The sequence below is a fragment of the Podarcis vaucheri genome (assembly GCF_965113315.1).
Source record: "Podarcis vaucheri genome assembly, chromosome: 4".
NCBI lineage: Eukaryota > Metazoa > Chordata > Lepidosauria > Squamata > Lacertidae > Podarcis > Podarcis vaucheri.
The window spans coordinates 24,963,025-24,978,424 of record NC_138762.1 but is presented as its reverse complement, the minus strand read 5'-3'; the positions used below and the strand labels follow the sequence as shown (position 1 = coordinate 24,978,424).

Below are 15,400 nucleotides of genomic sequence, written 5' to 3'. Positions count from 1 at the left end.
GAAAAAGCCTATCTAAAAATATCCAACAATATTAAAATATTAATCTATACAAACCCATGCAACCTCCAAGTTAGATTTGGTATGTGGCTTCCTGCATTGTCCTTGCTACTGCAGTCTTGCTTCAGTGACCCTACCTCCCTGTCCACATTCTTCTCCCCGACTTTTCATTTTCTGCATAAGGTCATTTGTGAATTGTGCCAATTAGGGTTGGACGGATCTGTCCCGTTTGATTTCCTTGTTTTTCCAATCTCTTGTTCTCCACATTTCTGCATCAGTTTATTTATTTATTTTGAAAAGGTCCTCTCAATTTCATGAATAAGGAAGCCCTAAATATATGGTTTAAAGTCCTTTACCACGGGAGTTTAGTTCCCTTTTATTAGAGAAATGAAAAAGACTCATTAAAATGTCTAATATATACTTGCTCTCTCCACCCCTTTTGAGCATGCAAGCATCTTCATAGCCATAGCCACATATCTGTCAGTGATTTGCCCTGACTAATTTTAAATGACTTTAATTATGGAGACTGTGCAGTTTCCCTAGGGACATTATTTCCATAACCGTATGCTTCCTCACAATGAGATGTTATCCCCCCCTCTGCCCCAATCACAGATCTTTTTCTTCTTGCTGCTTCTTTTAATTGGAAATTCTTCTCTGTTCTTCCCTCAGCCTTTAGAGGACTGCCAGGGGCAAGTTATATTAATAGCTCCTGCGTGTTTCAGAATGGGTAACTCAATTGGCTCACTCCTCCCTTCGTACTGAACTGTCTCTCTCCTGCTTGACTGTGACTTGAACTGTACTTTCATCCCAAACCAAAAGGAAACAAAAGGAAAAACTTGGCTTCCCCCTGTAGTACGCTGCATCTGTGTGGTTGCTACCCCTGGGAAGAAAAAACAATACACAAAGGACAACATTCAACACTGGTTGTGTACAGAGTTTTAATTTTTCTGGTTCACGGGAAGTTTAGGTGACAGGGGAAATGAAGGGTGAAGCCTGCAACAACTCTTGTTTTATCTCTGTCCTGAGCAACAAGGAAAGGAGGGGAGTAAGAAAATTTCAGTAGCTATGTTGCATGGTCTGTACGGCATGCCTAGCCATACCACAATAAGTGGTGGCTACAAACACTATCTTCAGTTCTTGCACTCACAGGGGGTTGTACTGCATGACCTTTAAAGTTTCTATTAACTCTACAATTTATTTTGATTATTATGTATTGGATTTCTTAGCATATATCCAATTTCTTCACCATAATGTCCCAGGCCAGGTTACAACAAGCTTGTTCCCTCTTCCACGTGACAGGCCTTGAGATATTCATATCATATCTCCTCTCAGTCTCCACTTTTCCAAGCCAAACATATCCAGCTCCTTCAACTGTTCCTCATCAGGCTTGGTTTCCAGACCCTTGATCACCTTGCCTCTGCACGCATTCCAGTTTGTCAACATCCTTCCTAAATTGTGGTGCCCAGAATTGGACACAGTATTCCAGGTGCGATCTGACCAAGGCAGAATAAAGAAGGACTATTGTTTCCTTGAACTGAACACTATACTTCTGTTGATGCAGCCTAGAAAAGCATTAGCTTTTTTTTTTTTTTTGCTGCTGCATCACACTGTTGACTCATGTTAAGCTTGGGGTCCATCAAGATCCCTAGATCTTTTTCACATGTACTGCTAGTAAGCCAGGTGTTCCCCATATTTTATTTGTGCATCTGGTTCGTCCTCCCTAAGTGCAGAACCTTACTTTTGTCCCTATTGAAGCACTTTCAATTATAAAAATGCTGTTCTGGCTGTTTGTGTGCCAGTATTGGCACTATCCTTAATGTGTCTGGGCTAATAGCTTTTTCTGATCCAGTTCTGTTAGCTCCACACGTTAAAGCTCTGCTAGTCAACACAATCCCATACTTTCAATCCTTTGTTATTGTATGTAGAGCTGTATTTATTGGTGGCTTTACCTAAGATAACCTTGTTCATGTAGAGAGTGATTGTTTTGATAATGGTTACTTGCCAGTGTTTCTTAATTTTGCTAGGACAAAATTATGTGCATCTAGCAGAATATTTCCTGACAGTTGGGGATCAAATGATTTGCAAATCAAACATTTACATACTTGGCCATCTTTAATCACACAGATGTAAGACTGCTCACAAGGCAGCAATGTTCATCATGTGGAAATGGCTACAGGATTTGTACCCTTCTGATTTTATTTGTGTATAAATTTAAAAGACCCCTTTCTACAGCATATTTGAGGCAGCATACAAATACAGTAGTACCTCTGGATGCGAACGGGATCCATTCCGGAGCCCCGTTCGCATCCTGAAACGAACGCAACCCACATCTGTGCGTTGCGATTCGCCGCTTCTACGCATGCGCATGACATCATTTTGAGCATCTGCGCATGAGCAAGCAGCAAAATCCAGAAGTAACGCATTCCATTACTTCCAGGTCGCCCCGGAGCGTAACCTGAAAACGCACAACCTGAAGTGACTTCAACCCGAGGTATGACTGTAAACATACCCAACAGGAATAAAAATAATAAAACAATTAAGATGACAATTAAAAATGGGGGAAATCCATTGTGTCCAATGGACAGCAGAGTTCAGACATGATGGTAACCCATGATTAATCAAAAACAAATGAATTTTGTGTGCACGCCATCATCTAGCCTTTCTGCAGCAGCTAAGTCAAACTTTTAAAAGCACATCCAACTCACATATGAAGCACATGGCTTTCCCACAAAGAATGCTGGGAACTGTAGTTATGGAACATGGGAATTGTTGCCTTGTGAGGAAGCTACACACCCCATAATTTTTTGATGGAAAGTCATGTGCTTTCAACCCATGTCAGATGTGCTTTAAATATTTCTTATTAAGATTTGATGGTGCTACACTCCTAGAAGGAAAGGGGTATGCATGTGTCTGCAGAGGGACACGGGTGGCGCTGTGGGTTAAACCAGAGCCTAGAACTTGCCGATCAGAAGGTCGGCGGTTCAAATCCCTGTGACGGGGTGAGCTCCCGTTGCTCGGTCCCTGCTCCTGCCAACCTAGCAGTTCGAAAGCATGTCAAAGTGCAAGTAGATAAATAGGTACCGCTCTGGCAGGAAGGTAAACGGCGTTTCCGTGCGCTGCTCTGGTTCGCCAGAAGCGGCTTAGTCATGCTGGCCACATGACCTGGAAGCTGTATGCCGGCTCCCTCGGCCAGTAAAGTGAGATGAGCGCCGCAACCCCAGAGTCGGCCACGACTGGACCTAATGGTCCCTTTACCTTTTATGCATGTGTCCCTTAATGAAACATACAAGCTTTGCTTCTTGACTCTCCACAATTTTAGCCAAATCTTAGCACCCTCTAGCTTCCTGGAGCAGCAGGTTAAGGAAGGCCAGGGCCCCCCTCCTCAGCTCCAGCAATTCAAGCACCGAGTTCTTTCCAACTTATCCACCGGTTACTTGGAAGCAATTCCCATTGAACCACGTGGGACTTAGCTCCTGAGTAAACATGCACAGGATCCGGGATGTATTGGTGTGTAGGTGGCTGCACACCCAAGACCCGCTCCCACGTGACCCTGAGCAACGGTCCTTCTCGCGCGCCGACCTTTACCGCCAGCCGTTACTCACACCATCCCTCCCCCCGTCGCGCGCGCGTCTCCTCTTCTCCCAAATTCAGCTCAGGGAAAAGCAGCGGCTTCACCCTCGCGGAAGGCGCATGCTCCCCCCGCTTCCGTCCGCGCATGCCCGGTAGGGAAGCGGAGGCGCCAAGAACTCTGATAGGGTGGGGAGGGGGGAGGGAAAAGGAAAATTCTAAACCGACGGCCGCCGCCATATTGCGGAGCTGTCAGCGGCCACTTTCTGGCGCGTCTCCGGCAGCGAAGCTGTAGCAGCACCAGCGAGGCCCTGACGGAGAGGAGGAGGAGGGACGGGTGCGGGAGCGCGCACGAGTGCGCGCACCTCATCCACGCTCGGAGCGGCCCTGCAGCGCCTCCTGGCCGGCTGCGGAGGGGGCTGCGCGGGCGCCGTCGTGGTGGTGCGTGTGTGGCTCCCCGTCTCCCACCTCCGGCCCCGCCGCCGCCGCTTGGGACCCAGTCCTCTTTCCTGCAAGCAGAGAGGGAGAGGAAAGCGAAGAGTTCGCCGCCCCCCGGGCTACCTCAGCCTCCGCAGCCGCCAGGTGAGGGAGAACAGCGGGCTACTTTTCGGCCGACCCCGGCGGTGCTGCTTTGCCAGGCCTCGCCCTTTCCCTCTCGCGCTCCCTCGCTTCATCTTCACGCCTCACACCTGGGGGGCAGAAGCTGAGGGAAGACCCCCCCCCGGCGCGCACTACCGGCTCCTGCGCAAGCTTAACGGGGATGTGGGCGGTGGGAATCGTAGTTCCGAAATACTGTTTATGTATGTATCTGAGGGAGAGAGAAACTCTTCGCTTCCCTTCGCCCCCCTCAGCAGCGATTATTCCTCGTCTCTCTCTCGCCCCCCCCCCACCCGACAGCGAACCAACTCACTCCCCGCCCCCCCCAAAAGGTATTTCCTTCCGCGGGGACTCCCGACTCCTTCTCCGCTTCTCCGCCTTTTTCTTCTCCACCCGCCCACTCCCCTCAGCCCCTGAGGAAGGAAGGAAGGGCTGGCGTGAGAGGGTCACTGGTCCGGGAAGGCGTAATTGTTCCATATAAGTGTGTGTATATGTGTATGCATGTATATGTCTTTATATGCATATATATGCGTGTGTGTGCGCGCGTATATATGTGTGTGTGTACATACACAAACGCAGGAGGTTAGTGTCATATGCTGCAGGCTGCCTCTAATGTTTACATTTCCAACTAACGGCATTTTACAAGACCACCTTCGCTGCTGCTGATTTATTTCCTTTGTTCGCAAAAAAAGGGAAAGGGCAGGCAGAGCAGCCCGGAGCGTGTTTACTCTGTAGTAACCTCCCGCTCCCACAAACGCACGCAATCTCAATAGGGTTTACGATCCCTGCCTGCTTAGCGCTGCTTGAGGGTTGCAGCTGAACAACCTGAACTTGAGCACGTTTGCGTGGAATTAATTTCTGTTGGATATGCTTGGTTTAAGGGCAGACTGTACAATCCGGAGCTGGGGAGAAAGTTGCATCTCGGAAGTCAGTTGTGGGATCGGGCTGCAAGTCTTTTAACACCCCAGGCTTAATGCACATCTGCTTGTAAAGGAAGCTCTGTTGGAATTATTTGCGGGGCTTATTTCCCAGTTAAGCTTGTTTAGCAAATTGCTGTACGAGAATAATCGAGTGTCGTCGTCGTCTCCGTCGCCCCCCCCCCCGACCGCATGTGTAGTAATAGTGGTCGGTATTATTGGGGAGAGAATAGAAGAGATGGGGCGGAAATGGGGATTGAACTTGAAGCTTCTTCTGTCATGCGGCTCAGCTACTTGTTGCGAACGGGGACGAGTACATTTTTAACACGTTCCTCATGTCGGCAGCTGCCAAACTTCTACCCAACCCCTTGCCTGTCACCGTTTCAGGAGGAGGGGTAAAGTCCATAGAAGCATGCAGCAGCTGAAGGAAATGCTCCAACTGCTGGAGCGCTGCAGAGTCAGAAATGATCACCAGTCTCCATATGCCCCCCCTTTGCCCCCCTTATTCTTCCCATTCTTCCCGGTACAGGTTGAAATTTGGATCCTAGAATCAGACCTCAGCTAGCTGCCAGTAGACCAAGAATCTGGAGAATTTGAAAGTATTCCAGATTGAAGTGGGGATGATGAAGCATTTTAAAAGTAATTAAATGCAAAAGTTCTGCAAAATCCAACACAAACAGAATTTTAGCCACAGTATAGCTCACCCATGCGCCAATCATGTGTTCATGATAAAAAGCACCCATAATAGACAAATAAAGAATGACATCATATGAAACTGATCCAAAGACTGATGCTGTCCATTGTTGAAAACAAATCTACTTTTTCGTGTTTTTTGGCTTTTTAATGTATTGATTTACATAACGAGCACAATAATTGTATTGTGAGTTATTTGGGTCAGTGTTTTATGCAAATCTCCTTTATGGTGGTAAGCTTATGAACAAAGTAATTAAAGTTAAAAGTTAAGGCTTGAGAACTTTGGCTGTAATTCTCCACATAGGCTGCCTAAGTCCCTTTGACTTCAGTGCTTGCAGTGCTGCAGAGCTTTAAGACTGCAATTCCCTTATTAAGAACAAGTGAGCATCAGTACTGGATCAGATCATGGGCCAAAGTAGATGATATGGTGGCGCTGTGGGTTCAACCAGAGCCTAGGACTTGCCGATCAGAAGGTCGGCGGTTCGAATCCCCGCGACGGGGTGAGCTCCCGTTGCTCGGTCCCTGTTCCTGCCAACCTAGCAGTCCGAAACCACATCAAAGTGCAAGTAGATAAATCATAGAATCATAGAGTTGGAATAGACCACAAGGGCCATCGAGTCCAACCCCCTGTCAAGCAGGAAACACCATCAGAGCACTGCAGTCCGTGATCTAAGAATCCAAACCGTTCCTGTTTACACCATTTGTGAAGCCAGCTGTTCACTTCCACTATTTTTCCCTCTCTCCCTGGGCCACGTCGTTCAACTGGGAGGACAGATGAGATGACAGTTTGTGCATTTAATTGCTTCAATTTCCTGCCCAGAGCCTCGTAGTCTCTTTTGATCTTCTGGAGGCTATTGCTTGCAGTGTCATTGGTTCCCACATGAACCAAGAGGAAGGGGTATTTGTCAGTGGGTTTTATGATTCCTTGCAGTCGTTCAGTTACATCTTGGATCTTAGCCCCAGGGAGACAGCACACTTCCCGAGACATCTTGTCAGGCCCACAGATCACTGCTTCTGTTCCCCTCAGTAGGGAATCCCCTATCACCACTACACGCCTCCTCTTAGGTTTGGTCGGGGTTCTTCCATGAGCTGTCCGTTCCAAGGTCGCCTGCACATTCCCTGAGGACTGACTTTGCTGCTCGTCTTCATATACTTTGCTGCTTGTCTTCATATACCTGATCGACTGTAATGAGGGAGAGATCCTCAAATGGAGTCTGTTCTTCGTCTTCCTTGCTAAGGGAGAGGACTTCAAAGCGATTGTGTATTTCTAAACAATCAGAGCGAACCCTGGGCCTCCTACTTCTTTGAGTCACGTTTCTCCATATATCTGGCATCTGTGTTGGTGAACTAGCCTCCTTCTCAGGGGTGTCCCCTGTCTCCTCCTTGGTGGAGACGGTGTGCTCTGTTGCTTCCAAGAAGAGCTCCAGCTCCTCCCACAGCTAATCACCTGACTCAACAGAAACCCTGCCCCCTCTGACCTTTGCACAGGGAGAGCAGCTAATCAGCCACAAAGAACCTAGGATACCGCTCTGGCGGGAAGGTAAACGGCATTTCCGTGCGCTGCTCTGGTTTGCCAGAAGCAGCTTAGTCATGCTGTCCCCATGACCCGGAAGCTGTACGCGGCAATAAAGCGAGATGAGCACTGCAACCCCAGAGTCAGCCACGACTGGACCTAATGGTCAGGGGTCCCTTTACCTTTACTATATAGTGTGCCTGCTTTTGTTATTTAAATAGCAGTTGGGAGGAGTGTAAGGATTGGTAAGTAAGCATGGAGTTTAAACCCTTTCCTCCTGTATCATGCCCCCCATCAGCCCCTTCAACTGCTGTTGATACTTACATTGATTTATTTGTGAAGACTCCAGTTTAGATCCCATTAGTATTTATGTGTTTAGTGTATTTTGCCTCAGTACACCTCACTTTACAAATTGATTTGCTATTTTGTTGCCCATTCACCCAGCTTGAAGAGATTGTTTTGGAGTTCCTCACTGACTGCTTGGTCTTCACTGTCCTGAGTTATTTGTTTTCACCTATAAATCTCTGTTTTCAAATAGCTTATGAATGTGTTAAATAGCACCAGTTCCAGTGCTTCTTGGGAGACCCCAGTGCTTGGGAGACTCCATTATCTGATTTTTCCTGCCTTTGCTCTGAAGTTTACAAAGGCATCTTTGGTGAGGAACTTCAAAGCTTTGTAGAAGTCTTATAGTCTTGTTTACAAGACTACTCCTGGTCCGATGTTATTTATTATACTTCTTGCCTGCCCTTCACTGTGAGGTCCCAGGGCAAGTTACAGCAATTTAACAACAGGATATTAAAAACAGCTAAAACAAATAACAGAAGAACAGTAAAAATAATAAGGGTGGATCTTAAAATAGATATATTGGATTTCAAAGGCCCAGGTAGACATACTAAAAGTATTCTAAAAGTCTGTCAGGCATGATTTTGTTTGCAGAAAGCTGATCCTTGTCAGTGTAATAAAGGTTTCTTCAGGGCACTTTGCATGTGGTGCCTCTGTAGAAGGTCTTAACAATTTTTGTTCTACATACCGTATTTACTCAAATCTAATGCTCACCTTTTTTTTGGTCAAATTATGTTGCAAAAATTAAGGTGTGCATTAGATTTGATGGCACATTTACTTTTGCCAACAAATACGGTACTTTTTGGGGTTTCAAAGTTCAGAAAATTTAGGTAAAATTGGGAATATAAAATATTTTTCTTATTCTGGTTAAGAAAACATAGTTTGTAGGAGTCAAGAGTAAGGAATTGAAGAAAATGAGCTACCAGCACTAATTTGCTGAGTAGCCAAGTGATGCAGTCTTAATATGCTTAACCTTCTTCATTCATAAACAGAACCTGGTTTATAATTTTATATTATGTAACAGATTTTAATGAGCCTTTTGTGAAGTACTTTATCAATCTGAAGTTGGTTTGGAGAACCTTTTTCAACCTGAGAGCTGCTTTGAGGAGGACATGGGAGGGGAGGGGGGAGCTGCATTCCTGTGGTAGGTTTAGCCAGAGAGGTGAAAGTGGATGCAGCAATGGATGTGAGTCTGACCTTTGTACAGAGACCATCCTACAGGCAGGCATTGGCCAGAGGTTTATACACACCCACCCTTATGACAAAAGGGGGGGGGAATTGCGGACAAGGGTTCCCTTCCTGTGTACCTGGCCATTCTGAAGTTTGATTTTGTGTATCTGATGGCATATTTGGTATGAAGGCAGGAGTGTAAGTAGAATAAATACTAAAATAGAGAAGAAAACCATTTTGGTCTAGTTCTTGGTTCTGATCCTGCCCATTTGTGACAGTGAGTGAGATTTACTGGATGTGTGTTGTCTGCTTTTTGAACCCAAGTCTGTAGCATGAGACAGAGCATCTTTCTTGTCCTTCCTGGAGGCAAGTTAGCAAAGTTTGCTGATGACACCAAGTTGTTTGGGGTAGTTGCAATCCTTCAAATACCACAAATTGCAAAAAGAACCAAATAAATTCTCTACATAAAGTTGTTCTCAAGTTTTTAAAATACAGGTTTTGGCAAACTACCCTCTCTGATTGAGTAAAAGAGGTTTGATTCCCCCCCCCTTTTGCTAGAATGAAACTGCAGTCACATCTCTTCTAGACTGTTTTTCCAGTTTATCTTCAGCTAGATCCCCCATCTTGTGTGTGTTTTTTAAAAAAACACCTATAATAGTAATAATAATGTTATTATTATTAATAATGTTCCCCAACCACATTGGGTGGCTCCTAACAGAATATTAAAAACACGATAAAACATAGACATATTGTGGTGACCATAACAAAAAGGCGCCATTTGGTTTCTAGCTTTTATATTTCAGTTTCTAACATTGATTGTCGTTTTTATGGCAGGCAGTGCAACATCCATTCTTTAATGTTGTGTTTATTGTAGGTATGTGTTTGTTTTTTGCTTAAGATATTGTATGTCGCTTTGAGTTGCCATGACAAAAAAGTGATTAATAACTTTAATAAATAATAATACTAAAACAATTTATTAGCCTTCCCATGCTCACGAATATTTAAGATAAAAAAAGATTCAACAGACATAAAATGGTTGTCTTTTATAAATAATAGGCTTTTGGCAAACATTATTTGGAAATGTCTATTAAAAATAGCATTTTCTGTAGTTTGTAAAATGACAGCTGATGAAGAGTCCAAGGGCAGAGGAATGGATTTTCTGCCTTGATTATAAGATGCTGCATCCTTACATCCACAATGTGTAGTGGATTGAATACATATAATGTAGGTCAATCTTCCCCCAACCTGCTGCCCTCCTGATGTGTTGGTCTACAGTGACCATCAGCACCCCCATCAGCATGGCCATTGGGTAGGAATAATGGGAGTTGTAGATCAAAGCATCTTGCAGACATTAGGTTGTGGAAGGCTATGGTAGAGCAAGGCACATTGTACAAGCTGGATATAGACACTTGAATATGATGATGCACTAACTCAACAGTTTATTCCCATCACTTGTAAGACAGCACTGGGGTTGGGATGGGTGTGGTGGGGGAAGAAATCTGCTTCTATAGCCTGTCTGGCGTAGTGGCTGTATTGGATTTGTTTAGTTTTTATTAACATTAATTTGGAAGCTCCCTGTGTGATTTTCAAAACTGAAAGATGGCATATAAATGTTCTAAATATCTGCTATTATACTTAAGTAATAAGTAGATAGTGTAGATTTCCGGAAATACCATAGAATTCTTCCAGCAGCCTTTGCGTTTAATCTTTACGTGGATCTGTCCAGCTTCAAACAAAGAAATAATAATTTGTTTTGGTGCTCACAAGCAAAATGTTAGAAGAAGAAGAAGAGTTTGGATTTGATATCCCGCCTTTCACTCCCTTTAAGGAGTCTCAAAGCGGCTAACATTCTCCTTTCCCTTCCTCCCCCACAACAAACACTCTGTGAGGTGAGTGGGGCTGAGAGACTTCACAGAAGTGTGACTGGCCCAAGGTCACCCAGCAGCTGCAGGTGGAGGAGCGGAGACGCGAACCCGGTTTCCCAGATTACGTGACTACCGCTCTTAACCACTACACCACACTAGGACCAAGTGCCAACTGTAAAGACTAGAATTTTCTCTTTGTACATGTCTAATTAAGCACAGTCTTCTGAAATTTTCATGCACCAATTAGTTCCTCTCCTTCCATGTAAAATCAATGTAGCTATGCAAAGCAGATGCATATTAACAGCATATTGAACATTTATAGTATCAATAGGCCAGTTATCTTATTAGTGAAATGTGAACTGCATGTAGTTATAAATAATTACTTTGTTTCAACAGAAAAGTACAAGGATTGTGGTACAGCAGATGATTTAACTGAACCAGAAACACAGAAAAGGGGGGAAAATGCCGAAACCAGTAAGTAATCTATTTCTTGTACTTGATTGGCTTTCAGCTCAGTGTGTTGTCTGCTACTCGTAGCAGATGTTTTTGTAAGGTAATAATCAGTGGTATTTTTCTAGAAAAAGAGGTGTCGGAACTCACAATGAACGCCTCCCTTATACAGTGGTACCTCTGGTTGCGAACGGGATCCATTCCGGAGGTCTGTTCACAATGTGAAAAGCCCGCAACCTGAAGTGCCGTATCTGCGCAGGTGCGCGGCGCAATTTGGCTCTTTCGCGATTTAGCGCTACTGCGCATGCCCGAGCGACGAAACCCAGAAGTAACCCTTTCCCTTACTTCCAGGTTGCCGCGGCATGCAACCTGAAAAAAACATAACGTGAAGCTAACATAACATGAGGTATGACTGTAATGGCCATGGCACCCACCTGATTAGTGCCAGAACTCAGCTCCAGTGAGTTCCGGGTGAAAAAAAGCCCTGCTAATAATTACTGCTGCTGCTATCTTTTCTCTCAGTTGATACATAGAAACATCATAGGAGACTTCCAAAGGGAGGCTGTAATCATAGAATTGTAAGGTACCCTGAAGGTCTCCAGTCCAACCCCCTGCAATGCAGGAATCTCAGCTAGATCATACATGACAGATGGCTGCCCAACCTCTACTTAAAAAGCTCCACGTAAGGAGAGTCCACTACCTCTTGTGGGAATCTGTTCCATGGTCAAACAGCTCTTACTGTCAGAAAGTTATTCTTGATGTTTAGTCGGAATCTCCTTTCTTGAAACTGGAATCCATTGGTTCAGGTCCTAGCTTCTGGAGCAGGAGAAAACAAGCTTGCTCCATCTTCCATGTGACAACCCTATAGATATAGGAGAAGAGCTATCATAGCTCCTCTCAGTCTCCTCTTTTCCATGCTAAACATGCAGTCACAAACCAGATGACTATGGGAAGCCTGCGAGAAGGCACTGAACTTAATGATGCATGGATCTGTGTATGTTTTGTTTGGTTTTCTAAATGATTAGCTCTTGGTCAAGATTTGTGTTTGTGTGAGGGGGAAAATTATTATTTATTGAGACATAATTTTCTGTAGCTATGGGGTGGTGGTCAATTAAATCTTACTTAGGTCCATTAATTTCAATAGGTATACAGTACTAACTTAGTCACACTTATTTACTTTAATATGTCTGCCCCGTGTAAAACTTATTTTAATACCACACTATGTAATCTGATGAAAAACTACCGTACTACTTGGTATTTTGCAACTACTTCCTATGAGCGCTGCTTCTTGGCATTATTTCTGATACCTATTTTTTGTTTCTACGTTTGCTTACGTGCAAGTCTGGTTTGATAATATTCTTCCATGCCTATGGCCTTGAATAACCCATTCTGACTGCAGCTTCATTTTCTATATATTTAAAAGGCAGTTGAACAATATTATTGTCTGGGTGCCATAAAGGCACTTTTGTTCTAATCTGTAGCTATAAAGGAGTCTTGCTGTTGTGTAGAGTACAGTCTTGTTTTGTTTTCCTTATTTAAGCGTATATCCAAATATAGTGAGCTAGTTTAGAAAGACTTGTATTCAACCTGATGAACTGTAGTGATGATGCATGGATCTCTGATGACGATTGCTGCAGAAAATGCGTAGCTTAGAGAGTAACACTAGTAGCACTGCCAGGGTGCAATGAAGTGTGCAGCTTTCATGAGTATGGTGGGTTGTAGCAGCTGCACATTTGATAATCTTTTACAGTTTGTGTGTGCCTGCATAAGATACAATCTTTTCCTGATCGGCTTTCCTACCTAGCATCATTTAGAGCTGGGGTGGGGGATATCTTTTGGTCTGAGCGCTGTATTCCCTTGTGGTCAACCATTCAGGGAGGGGACCCATTCCAGTGGTAGGTGGGACAAGAAGCAAGAGCAGGTTAACTTTGTACTGTAGGCAGTGGTGATTGGTAACATTCTGACTTGGTAGGGCTGCAGTTTTTAACCTTGCTGTTTTCATCACAATGATTTTCAGACAAGAGTAACTCCAGGCCTCTTGTTTAAAAATTAAGCCATACCACATAACATCAGTTTTTTGATTCATGTATTGATTACACCTACACATCCATTGTAAAAAACAGTAAGACCTAAACACACAAATATGTTAAAAATGCAAGGAGCGCTTGCTTTCAGTTGCATTCGGTTTCCTCCCAGTCAATTTAAGTTTTTATAATCTAAAACAATTTTTCTCTAGATTAAAATAACACCTCTTCTCTAAATTAAAAGATCAAAGTATTAAATCAATAGACAAAAATGATGTGTTTCATTTGAGCCAGTGTACATAAGAATGTACCCTGTAATGCATGGCTCAGTTTCGAAAATATGAAGTAATAATCTCTGTTCAAGTGCCGAGTACATCACACCAGAGTAATCATAATCAGCTTCTTATATCTGACATTAGGGAGAATATCTTCCAGGTTTAGGAAATGAAGTGAAATCAGTGTGATATCCAGAGAGGCATAGAGCCCAAACCTTTCATTTTAGAAATACAGTGGTACCTTGGGTTACATACGCTTCAGGTTACATATGCTTCAGGTTACAGACTCCGCTAACCCAGAAATATTACCTCGGGTTAAGAACTTTGCTTCAGGATGAGAACAGAAATTGTGCTCCGGCGGCGCGGCAGTAGTGGGAGGCCCCATTAGCTAAAGTGGTGCTTCAGGTTAAGAACAGTTTCAGGTTAAGAAAGAACCTCCGGAATGAATTAAGTACTTAACCCGAGGTACCACTGTACACTGACAAACCCACAAAAAGCAAGCAAGAAATAATAGCAGTAGCATTTTCTTTCATTCTACATTCAAGCACATTTGTAATTATTGACAAATAATGTTTCTATTGCTATTAAAGGAGTATTAGGATCGAGGCTTGAAGGGCTCAATCTTACCTGGCACTATAAGTTAAATAAGTACTTCTGCATTTTTCAAAGGCTTGTACTATTCAGTATATAACTTTTCTGTACTAATTCAAAGCAGAATGTTCAGAATCTAAATGTCCTACCACGTGTCTGCATTTTGTGTTTTGTCTGGTATGTTAATCATTTCCGTTTGAGTCTCAACCATACACAAAAAGAATATTTAAAGCGCACAGTGCCTTCTGGAATGCATGCATTTAAAATGAATTCGCATGCTCCTTAAATACATGCTAATTAAGTCAAACAACCCAGTTATTAAAATTAAAAATCCTTTTCAGCTTTAGCAGTGCATCTGTTTCCAAATACTATGTTACTTGTGCACATTAGATAAGTGTTTATATCAAAAAGCATTGCAATTAATGTAAGCCAACAATTAAATGCATCAGTTAATCTAGGATTTCTTATGAATCCTGAAGGCAAAATATCACTCTTTGATAAAATGAATTGTACTAGAAAGCAATAGTGCCAAATATGAAAGATTATTTCGTGTTATAAATATTAGCACACAAGTGTTCAAGGGAGAATCATTGGCCTGATTAACACATAACTATGGTTTATTAAGCAATGAGTAAGAGTTATGTCTCAGGCTAGCAGTTTAACTATGGTTTATTAACTATGATTAAAGGACATTCATTAATCAAGGTTTGTAATTGTGTTATAAACCTTAGTTAAATTTAACAGTAACTTATTGTTATGTTTGAATACATCCCACCTCTTAACTATGGTTAAGGAGTCATCAGCGTTCCAAAGCTACAGAGCTGCAAGTGAAGGGTGACAAAGAATTCAAACCACTCTCAAGGTTCAGCTGCTCTTGTTGTTGCTTTTAACTTTTCTGTGTCACAATGAACCAAGGTTTAAGTGATCATCTGTCAGAACCTGCAGTTGTCAATCTTTTTGTATCAGTGGGCACATTTTGAATTTTGAGAGCATGCTGTTGGCACTAGTCACAGAATGACTGGCCCAGAGGCATGTGATAACACAAAATAGCTGTCATGGTGGGCATGACATAAAACAAAATTAGAGAGTATAGTCATTGGGAAGTTTTCGGCTTAACTATTTCATGCTAGAAAGGGCTTTCCTTTTTGAATTTCTTACTTCACTTACAGAAGGGAGCAGCTAGCCTACCTCATTTAATATACAGATAGGTAGCCGTGTTGGTCTGCCATAGTCAAAATAAAATTTTTTTCCTTCCAGTAGCACCTTAAAGACCAACTAAGTTAGTTCTTGGTATGAGCTTTCCTGTGTATCTGAAGAAGTGTGCATGCACACGAAAGCTCATACCAAGAACTAACTTAGTTGGTCTTTAAGGTGCTACTAGAAGGAAATTTTTTTTCAT

General features: G+C 43.2%; 1 protein-coding gene across 2 annotated transcripts in view; it reads left to right on the top strand.

The window, feature by feature from the left end:
* The first annotated feature begins 3,814 nt into the window (after positions 1–3,814).
* The window catches only part of RDX (radixin), a 28,415-nt gene continuing 16,829 nt past the window's right edge, over positions 3,815–15,400 (top strand). Inside the window, exons 1-3 of one of the 2 annotated variants that reach the window (XM_082220418.1) lie at positions 3,815–4,146; positions 7,823–7,939; positions 11,058–11,135. In XM_082220418.1, the coding sequence (XP_082076544.1) occupies positions 11,124–11,135 (12 nt within the window). In that variant the 5' untranslated portion in view covers positions 3,815–4,146; positions 7,823–7,939; positions 11,058–11,123. The remainder of the gene's footprint in view (positions 4,147–7,822; positions 7,940–11,057; positions 11,136–15,400) is intronic. The other variant, XM_082220417.1, reaches the window with a different exon arrangement.